At 49.9% G+C, this 19,287-nt stretch overlaps 6 protein-coding genes across 6 annotated transcripts; 2 read left to right on the top strand and 4 right to left on the bottom strand.

The window, feature by feature from the left end:
- On the bottom strand, nt 1–954 carry N7503_009644 (uncharacterized protein; the record flags this gene model as incomplete). The annotated part of the gene is made up of 2 exons (XM_057069190.1): nt 1–755; nt 819–954. The coding sequence occupies 2 exons, from the start codon at nt 952–954 to the stop codon at nt 1–3; spliced, it is 891 nt and encodes a 296-aa protein (XP_056915801.1).
- Nucleotides 955–2,387: 1,433 nt separating this feature from the next.
- Nucleotides 2,388–6,258, top strand: N7503_009643 (C2 domain protein; the record flags this gene model as incomplete). Its single annotated transcript, XM_057069189.1, has 5 exons — nt 2,388–2,702; nt 2,762–2,797; nt 2,854–3,228; nt 3,282–4,769; nt 4,831–6,258. 5 exons carry the CDS (start codon nt 2,388–2,390, stop codon nt 6,256–6,258), a joined length of 3,642 nt encoding a protein of 1,213 aa, XP_056915800.1.
- Nucleotides 6,259–6,934: 676 nt separating this feature from the next.
- N7503_009642 (uncharacterized protein) lies at nt 6,935–7,945 on the bottom strand (the record flags this gene model as incomplete). Its single annotated transcript, XM_057069188.1, has 1 exon — nt 6,935–7,945. One exon carries the CDS (start codon nt 7,943–7,945, stop codon nt 6,935–6,937), a length of 1,011 nt encoding a protein of 336 aa, XP_056915799.1.
- Nucleotides 7,946–11,113: 3,168 nt separating this feature from the next.
- Nucleotides 11,114–14,022, top strand: N7503_009641 (uncharacterized protein; the record flags this gene model as incomplete). Its single annotated transcript, XM_057069187.1, has 2 exons — nt 11,114–12,281; nt 12,329–14,022. The coding sequence occupies 2 exons, from the start codon at nt 11,114–11,116 to the stop codon at nt 14,020–14,022; spliced, it is 2,862 nt and encodes a 953-aa protein (XP_056915798.1).
- A 293-nt stretch (nt 14,023–14,315) lies between these two features.
- N7503_009640 (TFIIH/NER complex subunit TFB3) lies at nt 14,316–15,550 on the bottom strand (the record flags this gene model as incomplete). Its single annotated transcript, XM_057069186.1, has 3 exons — nt 14,316–15,156; nt 15,217–15,457; nt 15,511–15,550. 3 exons carry the CDS (start codon nt 15,548–15,550, stop codon nt 14,316–14,318), a joined length of 1,122 nt encoding a protein of 373 aa, XP_056915797.1.
- A 1,276-nt stretch (nt 15,551–16,826) lies between these two features.
- Nucleotides 16,827–18,956, bottom strand: N7503_009639 (protein kinase IKS1; the record flags this gene model as incomplete). Its single annotated transcript, XM_057069185.1, has 2 exons — nt 18,884–18,956; nt 16,827–18,834 (listed from the first exon to the last, which is right to left on the bottom strand). Exons 1-2 carry the CDS (start codon nt 18,937–18,939, stop codon nt 16,827–16,829), a joined length of 2,064 nt encoding a protein of 687 aa, XP_056915796.1. The 5' UTR covers nt 18,940–18,956.
- Nucleotides 18,957–19,287: the final 331 nt, after the last annotated feature.

Below are 19,287 nucleotides of genomic sequence, written 5' to 3'. Positions count from 1 at the left end.
CTAGTAGCCACCAGTAGTTTGCCACCCACGAGTGTACCAGCTCCCCAAACCCAACGCAAAAATAACCAGGCTACCATCACGAATAACATCCTTGCCAATCTTCATGGCTGACCGCACCCCTTTCTGGCCACCAATCAAGACCCGCCCACTGCATAAAAGCAACTCGCCTGTAACGAAAATCATAAACGGATTCTGGATTGTGGCGGGCTTCGGGGGTGGGCTGCCGAATACTGCAATAGATGATGCAATGATAAACAGAAGGTAGAAAGCCACTCCCAACGCAAAGGTGATGTGTAGTGTCTTCCATGTCCGCACACTCTTGGGGTCTTCCTCCGTTGTCTGTAAGGCTCCGCCGATCAAGTTTGCAAGGAAGGGCGGCACGCCCAGAGAGGACGCGAGAAGCGCTGCAGTCGAGAATCCAGGTCCACCTTCTCCTTGGGCTGGCATACCGCCGGACCCTGGTGGTGGTGGAGGCGCGTTGGGGTCACTAGGCATACCGGGCATGGGCATGCCGTTCATGAGGGAGTTGAGAAGCTTGAGAGTTGGGTCCTCCATGTCATTGGCATCGGCATCTTGGTTCTGCTCAACTGCAGGCGCCGCTTGTCTGAGCATCGCGCGGAAGGCATCCTGCTGTGCCTGGAGAGCCTCTAAGGACTGCTGGTCCTGCATGGATGGATGGCTATTCTGGAATGGGGGAGGAGAGGGGGAGACAGCGGCTTGGGAGGGCTGAGGAGAGGGTGACGCTTCCTCGCGATCTGATAGGAAGGCATATTGTTAGCATCGTATATCATGAAACGGGGTCTGTTGTTTGGTCGTACCTGATTGCGGGGTGCGACCGCTTAGACTGGTGATCTTGTCCAGACGCGCGGAGCCTCCCTCCCTGATTTTGGCCTCACGGCGCTCACGCCGTTGACGAGCGGCTCTCTGGGCCGGTGATTCATCGGTTGTCGACATTTCGGCGTAAAATTGTGAAAGGGACAAAGGTGGCTCTAATTTTGAAAGCCGCAATATTAGAGATGTGGATCAAAGTGGTCGGAGGTTGAGGAAAGCGAGCGGTACGTGATCGCGATAAGAAAATCAGTTTGGGTCACTTCTCCATCCACCAGGATCTAAAGACCTATGTTTCAATAACTTGGCTTGATTATTTCATATTCGCAGCAATTATCTGCATATCTAACTACCCCTATGTTATAGCTAGCTGTAACCTATTCCATGAGCTGTTGTTGTCCAGGCGCTAGACTTAGCGACCGAGTAGCATCAACCCAACAGCTATCCCAAACTGTATCACACAGAACGCCACCATTGTACTTCATACACTTTCCTAGTGTGATTGAATTGATCATTGAGTATGATGTGAAGGATCAGTGATCAACAGCAGGCTCACAAACCATCATGACATCGCCTTTGCATATCCATCAAGAAGCGCCGCCTTGAAGGTCATTATAGATCAGTATCGAGCATTATGATGCACCAATAGTACGCTATCATGGCTTTGCCCCTTACTGAGGGCCTGGAACTGGTTCATAGAGGATGATCTGAGAACTAGTTTGTCGATCTCTGAGCTGAGATATCATTATTCATTGGACAAATGCTAAGCATGTACAACACAACACGCAGCCCCGATTCACTGAGTGCTATGAAGGTTTTCTGGGGACCAGGGATTTTCATTGAAACTTTCCATGGTCAACCAGGATTTTTCAGCTGTTGCATGTTGGCATTGAAGTCACAGCTGCGCTGGTGACATCATTGTCCTGGCTCATCCCTTGGCGATGATGATGATCAATCATGGGTATGATAAAGAAAGCAATACAAAAAGAGAGTATTTGAATATGCTTCAGGGCATAAATCGAGGTCGAAAACGCATGGCACGAGGAGAATGTGATTAGACGACTAACAGAGTCAATGATTCAAATTGAGATAACGTATGATGAGAATCCCACGGCAGAGGCGTGAGCTCAGATCTGGATAGTCGGACGATCGCTACTGCCTCGATGCAGACGAAACACTTAGAGCCACGAATGACAGGGCATTTGACCTCGTCATACGATTTTCAGGGTTGATCCCACCGATGACGTAGTTCTGGGGAAGCTCTCGGTCGCTCCGTCCGCCCAACTCAAGTCTCTGCTTTACGTGCATTCAGGTCGAGAAAGCTTGAAGCTTGAAGCTTGCACATATTTCCCTGCGTGATCAATTTCCTTAATTGCGATTAACGTGGGAGGTGCTGTGAAGAATCAATTTCCTCGTCGCAGTCTATACCTATGACAGCCCCGGTCTAGTCTACCATACTTCAAAGCGACGAGCAAATCGGACGATCATATTTTTCTATATATTTTTCTCTCATGGCTGACGCTACTGGGGGAAAAGGTGGATCACCACAGCAGCATCGTATGGGTGAGCACTGGAGTGGTGCCAATCCTGTTCCGACGGTTCAGAAATACGTCGAGCGCCTTGACAACGAGAAGAAGGATCGTGATCTTCGGATTGATGAGGAGAATCGACAGAGACTTGAACGCGAAAAGAACAACCAATGGCATGATACTCACGGGGAAAAACATAATGAGGGCCAGGAAGATGCGGTCGCTCACAAGGCGCGCGAGGTCTCCAAGGCCAAAATGCGCACTGTGACTGATCCGACGACTGGGAAAGATATTGGAGTTGAGGATCAAGATGAAACATCAATGGAAGCTGTCAAGAATCCGATGGTGTGTACAGTCTTCCATGGAGTCGAGCAGGGGTATTGATCTCACTGACGGAAATATAGTTGACGGTGCCAAATGCCAATATCGGAGAGCCGACTGTAAGTCCACCACTACCAAAGCATTAGCAATGCGTGCAAAACTAAGTATATACTAGGAAGTGAAAACCAGCCATGATCAAGAACTACCAGAGTATAAGGAAAAGCAAGATATCACCGCCCCTCCCGACCCTATCGCCGAAGGAACAACATCCGATGTGCCAATCCGTGGCGAGAAGACCAATGTGCTCTTCCATCCCACACCGACAATCTCATATGCCCCCATGTTTAAGCAGCTGGAGAAGCAGGCAACGAAACTATGCATCGGTATCCCTGTTGCTATCATTGTTCTTGGTCGAACTTTTGGCGCTTCTCTTTGGGGCCTCATCCCATTGGCTGCATGCATTGCCAGCGGTGTATGGTTATGGGTACAAGAGGTTATCCGGAGTGGCAAAGACATGGAATGGAGTAGCGAGCAGATGCGTGGGGAAACCGTATGTATTCATCATCGCGAACCATAAGCACCGCCCTAACCATATCTATCTAGGCCACTGCAAACCTTCTTCCAGAGTCGGTGGAATGGATGAACTCTTTTCTCGGCGTCGTCTGGGGCCTCATGAATCCCGAGATGTTGACTCCAATGGCCGACACAATCGAGGATATCATGCAAGCCTCCGCTCCAAGCGTGGTTGAGAATGTTCGCATCGCTGAGATCGACCAGGGTAACAACCCAATCCGTATTCTCAGCATGCGTGCCCTTCCGGATGGGCACGTCCAAAACCTCAAGGACAATATTCACGAATCAAACTTGAAGACCAAAGACCCTCAAGAAGCCGCTGCTACCGAGGAAGGAGGCAGCTACTACAATTTGGAGGCTTCGTTCGCCTATCACGCTAAGCCGAGCTCTGGAACGGCTTCTTCCAAGGCACGCAACATGCACATGCACATCGTCTTTTATCTTGGTATCCGTGGTTTGTTCGGCATCCCTTTCCCCATCTTCGTCGAATTAACCGAGCTGGTTGGCACCGTCCGACTCCGACTTCAGATGATGCCCGAGCCTCCTTTCGCAAAGGATCTCACCTTCAGCTTGGTTGGCATCCCTCACGTCAAAGCGGCTTGTGTGCCCATGCTCCGACGTGGAGTCAATATCCTCAATCTACCTCTTATCTCTAACTTTGTGAATTCCTCTATCGGTGCCGCTTGTGCAATGTTCGCGGCGCCCAAATCTATGACTATGGACGTGAGCATGATGCTGCAGGCTGACGACATTGACAAGGATACTATCGCCATCGGCGTGATGTGGATTCGTATTCACCGGGCTGTTGGTCTGAGCAAGCAGGACCGTCGTGGTAGCGAGGGCGGTGGTAGTGATCCGTACATCAACCTTTCGTTCTCGAAATACGGGAAGCCTATGTACTGCACTCGTGTGATCACGGATGACCTCAATCCTATCTGGGAGGAAACTGCCGCGCTTCTTGTCACGCCGGAGCTTATCAAAGCGGACGAGAACTTGAGTATTGAGCTCTGGGATTCGGACCGTAATACTGCGGATGATATCGTGGGTAAAGTCGAGCTACCTATTCGGGAGATGCTTCAGCACCCGAGTAAGATGTACCCACAGGTATCTAAGCTGCAGGGTCTTGATGAGGGTAGCGAGATGCCGGGTCAATTGCATTGGGAGGTTGGCTACTTCGGAAAGCCGAAGCTGCGTCCTGAGCTGCGGACGGATGGCAAGAAGAAGGATCTCCCTGAGAATCTTAAAGGAAATCCAACGTTTGAGGATGACAAGGGCACTATTAACAATGAGGAAGAGGATGCAGTTGTGCATACGCCTCCTGACCCTATCTGGCCGAGTGGTATTGTGCATATTGTCGTGCATCAGATTGTTAATCTCCAGCTTGCCAATATTAAGGGCAGTGACGGAAACCGCAAGGGCAAGGAGTATGAGCCTGCGAAGGCTTCTGGTGAGAATACGGAAGAAGAAGGTGGTGATTTGCCAACAAGTTACTGCAAGATCATGCTCAACGATCAATTGGTGCGTATTATATGCTACACTTATGAACTGCAGAGTGCAATTCTAACCGTATCATCTACAGGTCTACCGCACGCGCCCTAAGGCCGTGAGCTCCAAACCAATCTTCAACGCTGGAACAGAACGCTTTGTACGTGACTGGCGCTCCGCTGTCGTGACGGTCACCGTGCGAGACCAGCGGTACAGAGAACACGACCCCATCCTAGGTGTAGTGCCCCTCAAACTATCCGAAATCTTCCAAACCGCCTCCCAGGTCACACGCTGGTACCCACTCGATGGCGGCGTCGGCTTCGGACGCATCCGTATCTCACTTCTCTTCCGCCACGTGGAGACGAAGTTACCACCCACCATGCTCGGCTGGGACGTCGGCACATTCGAATTCGGCGCGAACCAGATCGTCGCTAAGGGTTACGGCCACTATGCCAAAATCAAGATGCGCACCGGCGGAAGTACAGGCAAGATTCCTCGACACAAGTCACGCGCGGAAGGTGACGACGTGATCTACGATATCTCGGACGAAACCTTCCGCGATAGCCTCCGTCTACCTGTGAAGCATCGCTACAGATCTCCCGTCGTCTTCGAGTTCCACACCAAGGGCAAACGTGGCGCAGCAGCCTATGCTGTGCTTTGGCTGCAGCACTTGGTCGACAACGAGCACACCGACATCGATATCCCAATCTGGACAACTAAGAGTGGCCCCCGACTCACTCAGAATTACATCACGGAAGAGAATTGGCGCGCAAAGGAAGTTCCCGGCCTTGAAGATCTTACCACAGTCGGTCGGCTGCAATTTAACTGCCACTTCTCGCCGGGTATCGACGAGTCGCACGAAAAGTTCGTCGTCGACAACGATTCCCGTGAGACTTTCGAAACATGGGAAGCTTGCGTCTCGCAGGGCGTTCGTTCCCGCAGTGTCTCTATCGAAGTCCCCGAGGAAGTCCAACAGAAACATGAGCAAAGTCTCATTGACTCCCGAGACGTCCTTAAGAACGCTCCTCCTACTGAGCGTCGCCGTTGGATCGACCATGAAGGCCATGACTGGAGTGGTGCCTTTGGGCATGATCCGCGGGCGTACACAGATTCCAAGGGCCGAAAGGTCGCGGAGCCAGGGCAGGATAAACCGCTCCATGATCCTGTCATGCCGCCACCACTCAAGGGCCAGCCTTCTGTACGAGGGGGTCCGCAGAATGGTGAGGAGCAGCATGATGAGATTGACTCTTCATCAGATGATTCTGACAATGAATCTTCGTCGGTGGGGCCATCTATAGTCAGTGAAAGTGCAACGGCTAGTTCTTCAAAGAGTATGGATCAGAGCGATAAGGCCAATCGGAGGAGTGAGCAGCGGCAGCAGCGAGGACTGATGCAGTGGAAACCAGCTCGGAACGCGGCTTTTGTCAAGGATGAGGCGAAATTTGCGCTTAGAAAGATTAAGAAGAAGGTTGGGGCAGGTGGGCTTACGGGACGTGAGCCGGATGTTGAGACAGAGACCTGAAGGGCAATGAATGATGACCCGTCTGTTGAAAGGGGCTCGTGCAATTTCCAATCCTAAGTGGAAGTATATTTAGTGTGTACTTACTACTTTTTGTCCTAGCGTGCCGATCATGGTTCTTTTTCGGTGAATTGGCGTTCTAAGGTTGTGTTTACATAGCTTGTTTCTATAGTACACGATGACGACATGTTTCGGTTCCACATTTTACTACACTATCCCTCTCTAAAACATTTAGAACGGAGTTTGTATGAGGTAGTATTACTACTTCAAGGGGCAGTCTCCACATGAGCAATCGATGATTATCCAAATCTGACATGGCTTTGGACAAGTGGGCCTGCCCAACTAGGAAACGAAGCAAACGGTGAGAATCTTGGCGCCATTATGCATCCCCCGCGCGAAGGTTTAGTGCCGCTGCGTGATGACGGAATCGGGAGTTTAAATGCGTCAAAGTAGATTCAAAGAAATTAATTTATTCTCTAAAGTTGATCCATGATAACCTGATGAAGTGGTTAAGGAAGATAATTTATGATTTATCGCTAATAAAAATCAAAAGCCGACCAGCGCCTCTAGATGAAGAATATGATTCCGCAATAATGGTATATATGCATCACCATTATGCATGCGTAGGATATGTAGGAAGGTCATAGCAAAGTTCGTGAGTCTTCGGCCCCCAAGTGGGCTATTGATCCTGAAAGGATTGGGTTTCAGGTTTTGGTTCATCCACAGTGGAGGCAGAGGAAACCGAGGGAGTTTCAGGTGTCGTCGTCGCGGAAGAAACACTTCCAGAACTGGTAGTGGTAGCGATATCGGTGTTGATCGGTCCCAAAGTCCATTTCCATTCTCGGCGACGTTTGACTCGTCCCTGGGGAGTCTGCGGTGTGGAGCAGCCACCATACTGGTCCGATTCCAATCCATCAAGCAGTGCGACAGCGCGCACTTGCCGCTCTGTGCGCATAGTGCGTCTTTTCTTGCGTTCCAGCTTCGAAAGCGTTGTTTTGGGTATTCCTTCGTCGGCACTAGCCTCGTCTGAAGTACTAGACTCAGACAGGGACTGGTTGGCGTCTGATTCCTGGGTGGAGTCGTGCGGTTGTGTTTCTGGCCCCCGATCTGCCTCGTGTTGCTGCACTGCCACCTTTGGCTTTGCTGCCTTCTCCTCCTCTTCAAGCACGAGATCTAGATGCTGCGCGGTGTAGCGCTCCGTGCGGATCTCTTCCTCTATTGGGACTCGATAGCTGACTTGCTTCTTTGTGGGGAAAAAGACTCGGCGAGCGCCTGCGCCCCCGGGTCCGTTGTTGGCCCCTGCTGAGATGGAGCCCGATCGCCGCCGTGAGGCTGTGTCGAGAGGGGAGTTGCGCAAGATGCTTCGCACTCCCAAGGGAAGTTGGTAAGGGCGGTAGTTGAAGGGATTATTATTGTTGTGCACATAAGGTGAGATGGGTTTGTTGGAGGGAAACCGGTGGCTGGGGCCCTTGGAGGGAGAGCTGGTTGCGGAGGCGGGGGTTGCAATGTCATAGGCGTTTTTAAAAGTATTTCCAACGGTCGGTGATGCACCAGGAGCAGCGGTGCAGGAGCGGGAGAGGCCGGTGGTTGAAGACCCAAATGTGCGAGGGAGAGAGGTAGTTTGGAGGGTGAGTTTGGGTCGCGCGCTGATAGTAGGAGGGTCACCGGCTGGTGAAGGCATGCAAGACATAGTTGACGAGCATGAGTGTCTCACGGGTGCAGAAGGATAGAGTGTCATGAGGGTCATAGAGATGATAGAGAGGGGAAAGAGGGATTATGGGATTATAGTAAGAGGCGGGGGTTGACGGAGCCAAGCTAAGAATAGTTGGCGCTTCTGCAATGTGACGAGAGGTTAATCTTCTCCCTTAAGAGAGAAAATCAGAACCAAAGAATAACCACGTTTGTAGCGGGCTACGTTAATTAAAGTATTCTGTTTTGAGTCATGGAGATCTGTCTAGGCGCAGGATTTTTTTTTTCTTTCCTGCTGGCAGTGGATTTTAGAACTATTGACGCCACCAACCAGCCCGGTCGGAGATGGCGATCGGCCCTTGTATGTTCAAAAATAACCAAACGTGGGATCGTCGGGGGCCAACTTGCTTATTATTTTGTTCTGATGAGTTTCTGATTTCCTCTATACAGTAGCAATTGTCCTTTTGATCCTTATATTCTCCTCTATAGGCATTCTGAGGATCAAAACAATCACGAAACCATTTAACGTTCTATTTAAAGATCTGGACACGAGCCCAGAGCAAAGTGGATCCTGCGCTCTACATCATCAAATGACATGACAGTAGCCTAATGTGATATTCTTAGTTCCACTTTGATTGGTTGTCTTTGGACCAAAAAGAACACTACGACAGGGATCTGGTTTAGTTCGCGTTCTTTCTTTCTTATTGCTTGGAAAATCTTTTTTTTTTAATTTATCTTAGTGGATTGTCTTATTTGCCTCTTGATCGCCCGGTCTACGGCTGATCGTATCTCGTATGCTATCTATCTCAGCTTTTGCAACTCTTCCCAGGCCTACGACCTGCCTTACAGTGGCAATTTGCGCCCTAGGCCAGGAATAGTTATACCAACAGCGCCAGCCTTCATTGACTAGGATCCAACGGCGGCTCACACTCCTATCTTTCCCGACATGTTGGCAGCACATCGTCACCTTTCACAATCTTTTCCCCTGTCTCATCCACATTGGGAGGGGTAAGGTCAGCGCATAAACCTTATTGAAATCCGCCCCATCTTCTAGAAGAACCTTGACTACCGCCGTCTTCATCGCGCTACGACTCATGAAGCGCCATGAACTCTGTACGCTGGCCCCATGTTGCAATGCGGGGTCTGCGTCGTGAGTTCTCTGGGAATCGTCTCTTCATTCCCGTGTTTGATCATCTCCACATCGAACTTCGCTTCGCTCTAGTCGGCTTCTCGTAGCACCGCTCGGTCCCTTCGATCAAGCCTAGCATGTCCGTTCTTTGTCCAACTTGCATGGCAGAATGGACCTCAACGCCTTGGTGGGTATTAATTGGGCATCATCGTCTTTCTGTTCCCGATAATGCGTGCTACATTCGATGGAGCCACTTCAAGGCAATCACTCCGATCCACTCCAAAGCCCTGGTCTAATCCTACGGGACGAGTCGCTTAGTAGCACTCATTATGAGAGCCAGGGTATCTTCCAGATGGCCCCGTGCTTTGGGCAGTCACGCACAGTATCACGTATCGCCGTAAGAGGTATATATTGCGAACTGTGCACAGTTGCTAAGCGACCTTTTGGCCCCATGCCACCCTTCCAATGCTCCTGGTTTTGGCCCGCCATGATGTCATGAACAACATGGAGAATACGTATACTTTGCTTATGTGCATGAAGGTGGGATTTCCTTCACGTTTACCATTTGACAGCCATCGGGTTTACTCAACGACGGGTAGGACTTGGTGGGTCGAGTATCTATTTTGGCGGCAGTGATCCCTGCTGAAAATCCTCGGATGTCTATACATAATTCTAGCGATACCGGGATGCCCGGCTTACCATTGATGAGCTTTTCAATATTGAACGGTGAATATTGCATCGGTATAAAGCAATTGCTAAATGGTGGCACTTTCCTTTTCGTCGGATCTCGGGATCCCGATGTCATAAACCAACTCTAACGCCTGTGAGAAAACAGCACACCAAATCCTTAGCTTCTGACTAGAACATAGAGCACATGATATACTAAAAATATAAGAAGAGATATATCCATTGCCTTACAATTCGTTTTGGCGATGTAAGCCAATTCTACGTGTAACTAGCGGTAGAGATATATGCATGTAATAAACCTTGCAAACAACCAGCCCCCATGCATGTGGGTATGGACCCTTGATACATCATGGATTTAGGTTTGATGTACGATATACGATGCAAAGTGATCTTTCACCTCGTGAGATTTGTACCTATAATTACAATGGCAATATATCAACATTTGACCGTTGAAGGCTGGCAGCCCCGGGGGCCTAGCCCTCCTCGTGACAACACAAGAGATGCCGGATATCCTGGTTCACGGGTCAATTGGCTCAATGCCTGGGAATGGATGGTAGGAATGGGTAAGACAGGAATACTCCACCCGATTCAACCCGATTCACCCATGGACTAAGAACACTAGGCATACCATGTGTCATCCCGACATGGTGGGCCTTTGTTGAATGCACGAAGTTGCATTGACCCAAATCTTCCAAGGTTGGACATGGCATCAATTTCAAATTGTTAGTGGTTACGGATTTGAAGGTCAAGCGTTCAACAAGCCTACCTAGTGGAGGTTTTATGAAGAGCCTTGGAAAGAAGGGAGGATATAGATCTGGTAAGGAACCTTGGAAGTACGACCTCTGGAACGCGGGAAACCTAGACCATAATATTGCAGTTTATCTATAGCCCTGGGAATAGGCCTGTGTGGTCTATTGTTCCTATTGATATTTTGAGGTCGTTTCAAAATGCCCACGTGTGTTATGTTAAAATCATCTCAAGCTCCAGAGCTAGCTGGATATATATTGAAGGACCAAAAGTGTGTTATGTCTCAATCTTGTTCTTTGCTGCCGTGCACCTTACAATCAATATCAGTGGTCCCAACTTTAAAATTATTCATGTCACAGATAATATTGAAGTTTGAACTTATTTAACTGACACTTAGGTGATGATTGATATTCCCTACTATAATTCTCCAGGCGTGGAGGAAATGAAAATGAAAAGGCTGTACTTGCCCAGCCTCCTCGTACAACTATCGTGATTGGCGGAGACGCGCGACCAAAACATTCCGCGCCAAAACAAAACCATCAACACCCCCCATCCACCTCCACTTTTCTCCCACATGAACCACCAAACTACCCAGGCTTTTTGAATATGCCTCTTTCCGACACCAGTTTGACGGTGTCTGACTTCGATCCTGAACACGAAGCATTGGCGTCGACCCGCGAAATCGGCAGCCCTCGGCTTCCCAATATGCTTCCCGATATGCACGACGACGAACCCGACTGGGCTGTCAACACCTCAACTATTGATCGCGCTTTCCCTGAATTTTCTCAGCTACCCTCAGAAGAAGAGGTTGACGAGGAAGAAATGTTTGATGACAACAGTGAACCTTCCATGGAGCTGGGACGCGGTGTCGGCAAGTCTGGGCGTCGCCTAGACGACTCGCGCGACTCCGTAATGAGCTTCCAAAATAGCGTCCGATCCTCTTCTCCTGCCGTGCGCGTGGAATACCCTACCCCACAGAAGAGCATGCCTGCTCGTTCGAATCCCAAACGCGCTGTGAGCGAGAATCTACGAAAAGATGCCCAATTGCGACGGGCGACTCAAGCCCAGAAGGAACATATGATGAGCCCCCAGGTCTCCAAAAACCAGCGGGACCAACGCCGTTCCCTGTCCGATATGCACGCCAAAGTCCGTGACAACTACGACGGTTCATTTTTGGGAGATGAACGCCCTGCCCCGGTTGAGACCAAGTCTCGATCGACGCGTTTTGCTAGCGCCAATCAATCTCAAGAGATCGCCGACGCGATCGAGCGCGTCTCGCGAGAAGCATATGCGAGAGAAATTCGCAAGGGCAATTCTGCAGGTGCTCGCCGACCGGTTGCTAACACAACACACACCAACAACATGGGTGATACTATGACCCGCAACTCCTTCCTTCTTCCCGACCTCCCTAATATCTCTGAACTGGTTTCTGGTGTCTACGAAGACGGCACTCCGGTATTCTCGCATAGACGTTCCACCCGATTTGTCTCCCCTCCCCGTGATGGGGCGGATGTATCCATGACTCGTGAACATATGCCTCTCGATGCTGTACCCATCCCCGAGGATGAAAAAGCTTTGTTTGTTTCTCTCCGACTCTTGCAGGACAAGGTCTCAGAACTTGAGAGATTCAAATCTGATGCAGAGAGGAAAATCGAGAGCTACCGCGATGAGAACGCAGCACTCAAGGCGGGTAGATCTCGACACTCCGAGAAGTACACAGTGGACGATGGAGAGAACAAAAAGACTTCCAAGCGGATTGCTAGCGAGAACCAAAGTACGTTGTGTCTAATGTTTCCAAAATTCTTCAGCTGACCCAGTTAGAACTCGAAGCCGCCAACATCGACCTTCAAAACCAACTTGATATCGCGGACCGGAAGATTCAGGTGCAAGAAGCCGCAGTGAGACGTCTGAACCAAGAGAGAGAGTCGGCGATCTCCCAGTTGGGTGTTGCCTACCTTGAAAGCCGCGAGCTCAAGGCCGAGAACGAGGACTTGAGACGGGAGAATGCGGAGCTCAAGTCTCAGCTGAGCCAAACATCTAGCAAGAAGTCTCGCGAGCAGGAGACCGCCCAATCAGATGAAAGCCTCACCGGTTCTGATGCCGACGACAGCCAAATGTACACAGAGCGTAGTGCAGACATGAGCCGCAGCACCAGAGACCTGACTTCAAAAAGTGCTCGTTCGAACCCCAAGTCCAGACGCAATGACGACTCTCGTTCCAAGATCTCCACCCAAGTGGACAAAGAAATATCCCGGCTGGAGAAGGAGCGTGCAGAGGAAGCCCTCTTCTCCATCGACGTGCCTACATTCAAGCGTTCGTCCAGATCGGGCAAGTCTGATGCTGCTCGCCAATCTGAATCAAAGAGTACCAGGAAGCAGCCCAACACTGGCAAGCAACGGGTCAAGCGGGTTGTGGTGGAAGATGTGACGGAGGCCACTGAGCAGAGCAAGGTGTCTTCCCAGGCGGGGGATCTCACCTTGCTGAGTATTATTGATGAAAATGAGATTGCTCGTCTCCGCAAGACCTTGGAAGAGGAAAGATTGTCGCGCAAGCAACGTCGCTCAAGCGCGTCAAAGGACACCACTACCGAAACAGTCAACACTACCCGCCAGAGCATCTTGAAGACCCCAATGCCTCGTAAATCATCTCTGCGCGAATCCAAGCCACAAATTCCCCGGCCTGCATCAGCGATGGGTGATGTCACTACCAAATCAGTAGTCACCTCAGATGGCGAGAACAGCTTGGTCGTACCCACAGCAGAGCGTCCTAGACGCCATTCCGATCATTCCGTCGCATCGATGTCCTCGCAGCGCAAGAAGCGCCGAAACATCGAGGACATGACATCCGCTTTCATTCTTCCGGACATTACCCTTAGCCGTGTCGAGCAGGCTGCTAGTAACCCGACTCGCCTCCCAGAAGCTGATCAGCGAGCCTTGGATAACCTTGCGCACCATGAGGGCAAGAATTGCATGATCTGCAAGAACGTCCTCCCCAATGACACTTGCAACCATGAGCCTGTCAAGGTCACCAAGCCTATTCCTGTTTCCGAGCGCATGCCTAAGCCATCTCCCTACAACGAGGAGCCCACTATGCGCCCATCCCAACCCCCTGCCGTCGCTCTTGCCACTGTGCTCAAGACCCTCGAGGATGAATTGGCTCACTTGAAGATGCAGCTGGCTACATACCAAAGCGCGTACAACAACTTGGATGTTTCGCTTGGAAAGCGACAGCGAAAGACGCTCCTGGAGAAGATCGAGACTGTTTTGAGGGATATTGATATGAAGTCCGACCAGATTTATGCGCTGTACGATGTTCTTGAGGGCCAAAAAGGTGGCCATGAGATCACGGAGCAAGAAATGGAGATGACTTTGGAATCCATTGGTGTTGATATGGCCGGCGCTCAGGATGTGACTGGCACAACTAACAAGTCATCGCGCTTGGCGGAGTCCGATGATGAAGATGAACTGCCCTGGGAGGGCATTGAGAGCACTGCGGAGCTCACTGGACGTACTTGAATATTCAAACGGGATGTGGATTAGCATTGAAGGGTGTATTAGCGTTATCTGTTCAGGTTGTAATTCTACCGGTCTGCGAGCCCTTATTCCCGGCCAACCATATTCTACTCGCATGCCGGCCTATTGTTTGCACAAATGTATCGAGATCAATTCGTTCTTCACATTCTTCATTCCACGTATGGAAAGTTCGTAGATATTTGTATACACAAAAAAACAATGAATCCAAACGCCGTCGCTATGTGCCATATACTAAAAGAGAAGTGCCACCCACAGCGTATCCTAGATCAAATCCTTCATGATTCGTCACCGGCCGCCATCGCAGCACTGGTTGTCGCAGCAGGCTTCAGTCCCAACCCCGATGTAGCAGCTTCTCGCTGTGCAACCTCCTCCCCAATAAAACACCCCAATCCCGCGAATGCCTCCACCAGCGTTCGAGAGTAATACTCCTGCAGATCATAGCCTCCAGCCGCTGTTCGAGTATCATTCTTCACACGATCAAGATAGGTTGACGGATAAGAGGGCTGCAAGGCATAGTAATCCCGCTTCTCGGGCACATATCCCATAAACGGATCATACGGCTTCTCCGGCTCTGGAGTCTTAATTCTCCGCAGACCCTTAATAAGCCCACCATCAGACGGTCCAGCCGTATCGGCAGTCGTAAGCGATGATCCACCCCGCTTCGTCTCACTACCACGCAGCGCAGCCTGCTTCTGTCGAATGCGGTCCTCCTCACTACGTCGCGCAGACGACTTCTTCAATAGCACCTTGTGTCCTTCGCGCGCGATAGCTGCAGCGTCGGCGCTTGAGCCTGCCGCAAGACGCGAGATCATGTCTTCGCGTCCAGCTTGCATCTCGCGGCGCTCGTTCTCGAGTTGCTCGCGTGCGGCTTGGCGGCGGAGGCGGGCTTCTTCTTGTTCTTGGGTCATGCGAGCTGCGAAGGAGGACGCTTCTTGTTCTTCGAGGACTTGGTTCGCGCGGATGGATTGTATGTTCACTGAGGCGTATTTCTGTAGTTGGGCTTCAGTCTTGGCAACGTCGGTGCGGTGGACGAGGTTGGCGATCATTTCTTCGCGCTGCTCGAGGAAATCGTCGTAGGCGCGTTTTGAGTCAAACTCTTCTTCGCGACGGTTGAGACTGTTGGATTATATGGGTCAGTTTGGGTGTCTTGTTACCATGAGAGTGTGGGTAGCGTACATGTGCATTACTCGCCGCCTGATATCAACCTCCCGCTCTACGCCGATATCCTCAAATGTCTGGGCTCGGAAACGGGCCTTGCGAAGTGTCTTTCGACATCCTGCTACTGGGCAGCTGGATGGACCGGATGAGAAAATCCGGTCGACGCAGGACTCGCACATCTTGTGGTAGCATTCTGGGTTGATGAGGAATCGCATGTTCGGATTAAGGTACCGCGAGGATTTGCAGACGGGGCAGACCTCTGGAAAGGAAAACGTTAGCATGATACATCTTTGAGGGAAATTTATATCTTACCGTCTTCATCTCGACGGTCGATCCCATTTTTGGAGGCCATGGTGAGGGATAACGAATGATGGATGAGAAGGTGTGGAAGCTTGGGACTGATGAATGATCTTAGACCCACAGTGGCGCACGGACCACCTCAGCCTCACTCTTTGGTTTGTCAGCCTTTTCTCCCTTTCTACTTTCCGCAGTCTTCTTCACCTGTGAAACGGTACGACTCTTATGTCCAACCCACGAGAGTCATTCACCAGCCAGAAAACTGAACCTTTCAATCAGTACTGTCTCAGGCTGGAAGATAACAACTTCAAAAAACCCACTACACCTGCACACAGAGGGATCAGCATACAACGAGCTTTCCAAACAAAGGATATGCATGATGATATTACGACAGCCAAGTCAATTGCTTACCTACCTAGAATTGGAGCACCAGGTGCGATGCGGTCTTTCGGATCGGTTTTTGACCCCCTGAGTGGGGCATCGACTTCGCGAGGCAGCATTTTAAGCCTAAATAATACTACAGATCACTTGGGCTATCCTACTGATTACGAAACCGCGCCTTTCAGCAGGATATCAACCTCGGTAAAGATGTGTTACCGAAAATGATTCTAATAACATTGAAGATCAACCAAAGCAGATAACTTGCCACTCAAACCTGAATCAGGCCCATGTAGACTGGCTTATCTGGAGTTCCGGTTCTGGTGGATTCTTTCCATCATCTTTAACTTATTTTCTCCACCTTGCAGTGAACGGAATTCAGTGTGCTGGAATCTTCCAGTAAATCATGGACATGCCATTCTCTGGTATGGACCATTCAAACATTTCCAAGAACAAACTCAAATGAGGGAATCTCTGGCCACATCACCATCGGATCTCCATGCCATTATGCTTGACCAGTCTGTACTGTGCTCACCCGTGTTTCTTGCACATTTCTGGGTAGAGTACTTACGGCCTGGGAAAGCTAAGTTGCTGTGATCTGATCAAGTGGAGATATGGTTATATTTTTCACCCCCAACATGCATGTTATATCACTTTTTCAAGTACTATTATTAGATTCGAGAAAACTGATACTTTTCACGCAATTAATAGAAATTGTAAGCAAGACTTACTCAGTTTCTAATGCCCATATGATCTATGTACTATGTATTACTGGTAATTCAGGTGGTCCCAACTTATGAATATAATTTACTAGCAGAGAGATGAACTCCCTCTGTTCTTTGAGTATGGATAGAGTAAATATGCAATAGCTCCATTGCGCCGTAAGAAAAGGATATCATGAAAAGCATAATCATGAAAGGTCATCAATGCATTGGATGCAATGGTTCAGAATTTCAGAGGCCAAGAGTTGAGTCTCCGGGCCAAGTGCATAGAGCACCGAGACGCATACCGACCCCGACAACGAGCATATGTGCTATGATAGCTAGACCTTGCACCCGAGAGTCATGTGCACCAAGAGTTATCGCAGCGAGTAGGAGAAGAGGGTAGAGGATCCAAGGTTTAACGGAGAGAGGAGAGCATGGGTGGAGAACAGAGACAACTTTGACCAGAAATACCGAGAATTGCAGCCCTGGTGATGATATGTATGCTTTCAAGAAATCTAGGGAAGGGAATCTGCTTGGAGGCGGAGGAAGAAGTTGTTGACGAGGTAAATGTTGCGGTTGACGATCATGGATTGATTCATCATGGCTGTGTCGAGCCGGGGACATGGGCGGTGAAGTAGAGTATCTGGGGCGAATAACAATATCCTGGTCGGGGCTGAGAGATGGCCTGCCATCTATAACTTCTGACCCAGAGGGCGAATTGGACCCAAACCCATTCGTGTCGAACATCGAGTCTCGTCGAAATGCAACAGGGCTGCGAGGCATTTTCTTGGCGGGCGAAAGGGCCCGTCTATCCATAGAGGGCTGCGGACTATCGACAGGGCGGATTCTCGCACCAGTAGGTAAGTCGGGACTGGTTGAGCTGTTTCTTTTGAAGCGAAACTCATTGGCATTGGCACCAGCTTGGATTCCATTCAGAACTTCATCTGCAGTGGGCCTTCTGTCAGGGTCCACAGAAAGGAGCCTTTCTAAGAAGCTATAAAGCTTCTCTGGAAGATCAGGGCGCTTCCTCCGAGCTTGATCGAAACCGGCCCAACTGGTGATTTCCTTGCGAAGTTGGTCCAAGTCTTCTTTCTCTTCGTTGATGATATCGGCACTTGCATATGGAAGCTCTGCAAAGCACAGAAAATAAAGGATCATACCCAGGGAGAAGATATCGGACTTGAACGTGAAGTTGCCGAATGGCCCCTCCGGATATTCGCGTCGAAGCACTTCAGGCGCACAATATGACAATGTCCCCGTTGCACCAGTTGATTTGCGCATAGCATTCTGTGTTTGCACCTCACCAAAGTCACTCACTAAGACTCGCATACCATCCGTTGTTTCATGAAGGAGACAATTTTGTGGTTTCAAATCACGATGAATGTACCCATTAGTGTGTAGATGGCGCAAACCAGATGTGATATCTCGGAAGAAAGAATAAATCTCATCTAGCTGTAGCATGCGAGGCCCTGCAGGGTTCAAGTCTGGTTCGCCCTTTGATTTTCGTCGGAGTCGCGCTTTCAGTTGCTGGGCGGTGGTTGATGTCTGAACGGAGCCACAGATATAGTTGTGTAGATCACCGGAATTGCAGTATTGCTGTAGAATAAAGGCACATGGCACGCTCGGACCAAAGACATTAATTTTAGCATTCTCCAGCCAGACATGGCGATAAGAGACCAAATTCTGTTGGGAGAGATGCTGCAGGAGTTGGACTTCGCCAAGAACCTTCTCTAGCCATTCATGATCGTCGCCAACCGGAACTCGTTTGCAGGCATATTGTCCAAGAGAAACACCATCCAAGACATGCTTGACAAGCAGTACGACGCCCTTTCCTCCCTTCCCTAGCACTTTTTCCTCCACAAAGAACTTCTTGAAGTAATCCTGACTGAATGCGGCAGATGATATTCCTTGAGACGCTGTCTGATGAGGATTCTGAGAAGGAGAGCTAGTAGGCCCGAGACTAGCTGATCCGTCAGAAAGAGCTGGTTGAACGAGGCGAAGATGCGGGGAAGGAGGGGTAGAGGAGCTTGTGGAGCTTGGGAGGCTGTTATCGAGCATGCGGAAGTAATTCGGGTTGATGAATTCGCCTTCAGGGTCCGTGGTCGCATGCTGTCGACCTCGACTGCTATCTCGCATGGGCCGGTGGCATAAAGGGCAATTTGAAAGCTCGACGTCATTCGCACGCGTATCAGCTGCAGTGCGGAGAACTAGCTGTTGCGAGTCATGATCATAGACGACCACCGAGTCGTTATGTCGGCTGAACCTCTGTCAGCCCGGGAAGCAAGAGACTAGGGACAAATACTTACAGGACAACATCAAGATTTCCCCCATTATATGGGATCATAGACATATCGTCCGGCATGGCTGCAGAGACATTTCGAGAAAGTGAGACTGATCATGCTATCTTGAGATGACGAAGGTGAAACCCCACAGGTAAGGGCGGTGAGACCCCAGACAAAGAGAAATGTGGAAATAAGCTTGAATCAGTCCTACACCGCCTCGACCTTTTTACATTCTTCAGTCTACGGATATAGCTCAGCATTATGAGCTTACTGTCACAGCTGTAGTGATAGATGGGTGAAGCGTGGTGATGTAGAAAAAGAACAAACTTGGCTTTTCTGTTATCAATTATTGCAATTGATTTGGAGACCAGAAAGTCAGGCAAAGGTGATAACGATTCACTCCATGTATTACTATCAAATGTATGCCC

Source organism: Penicillium pulvis (assembly GCF_028828015.1).
Source record: "Penicillium pulvis strain IBT 33274 chromosome Unknown scaffold_8_segment0_segment0, whole genome shotgun sequence".
Classification (NCBI taxonomy): Eukaryota; Fungi; Ascomycota; class Eurotiomycetes; order Eurotiales; family Aspergillaceae; genus Penicillium; species Penicillium pulvis.
This window is presented reverse-complemented; position numbering and strand designations above follow the sequence as displayed.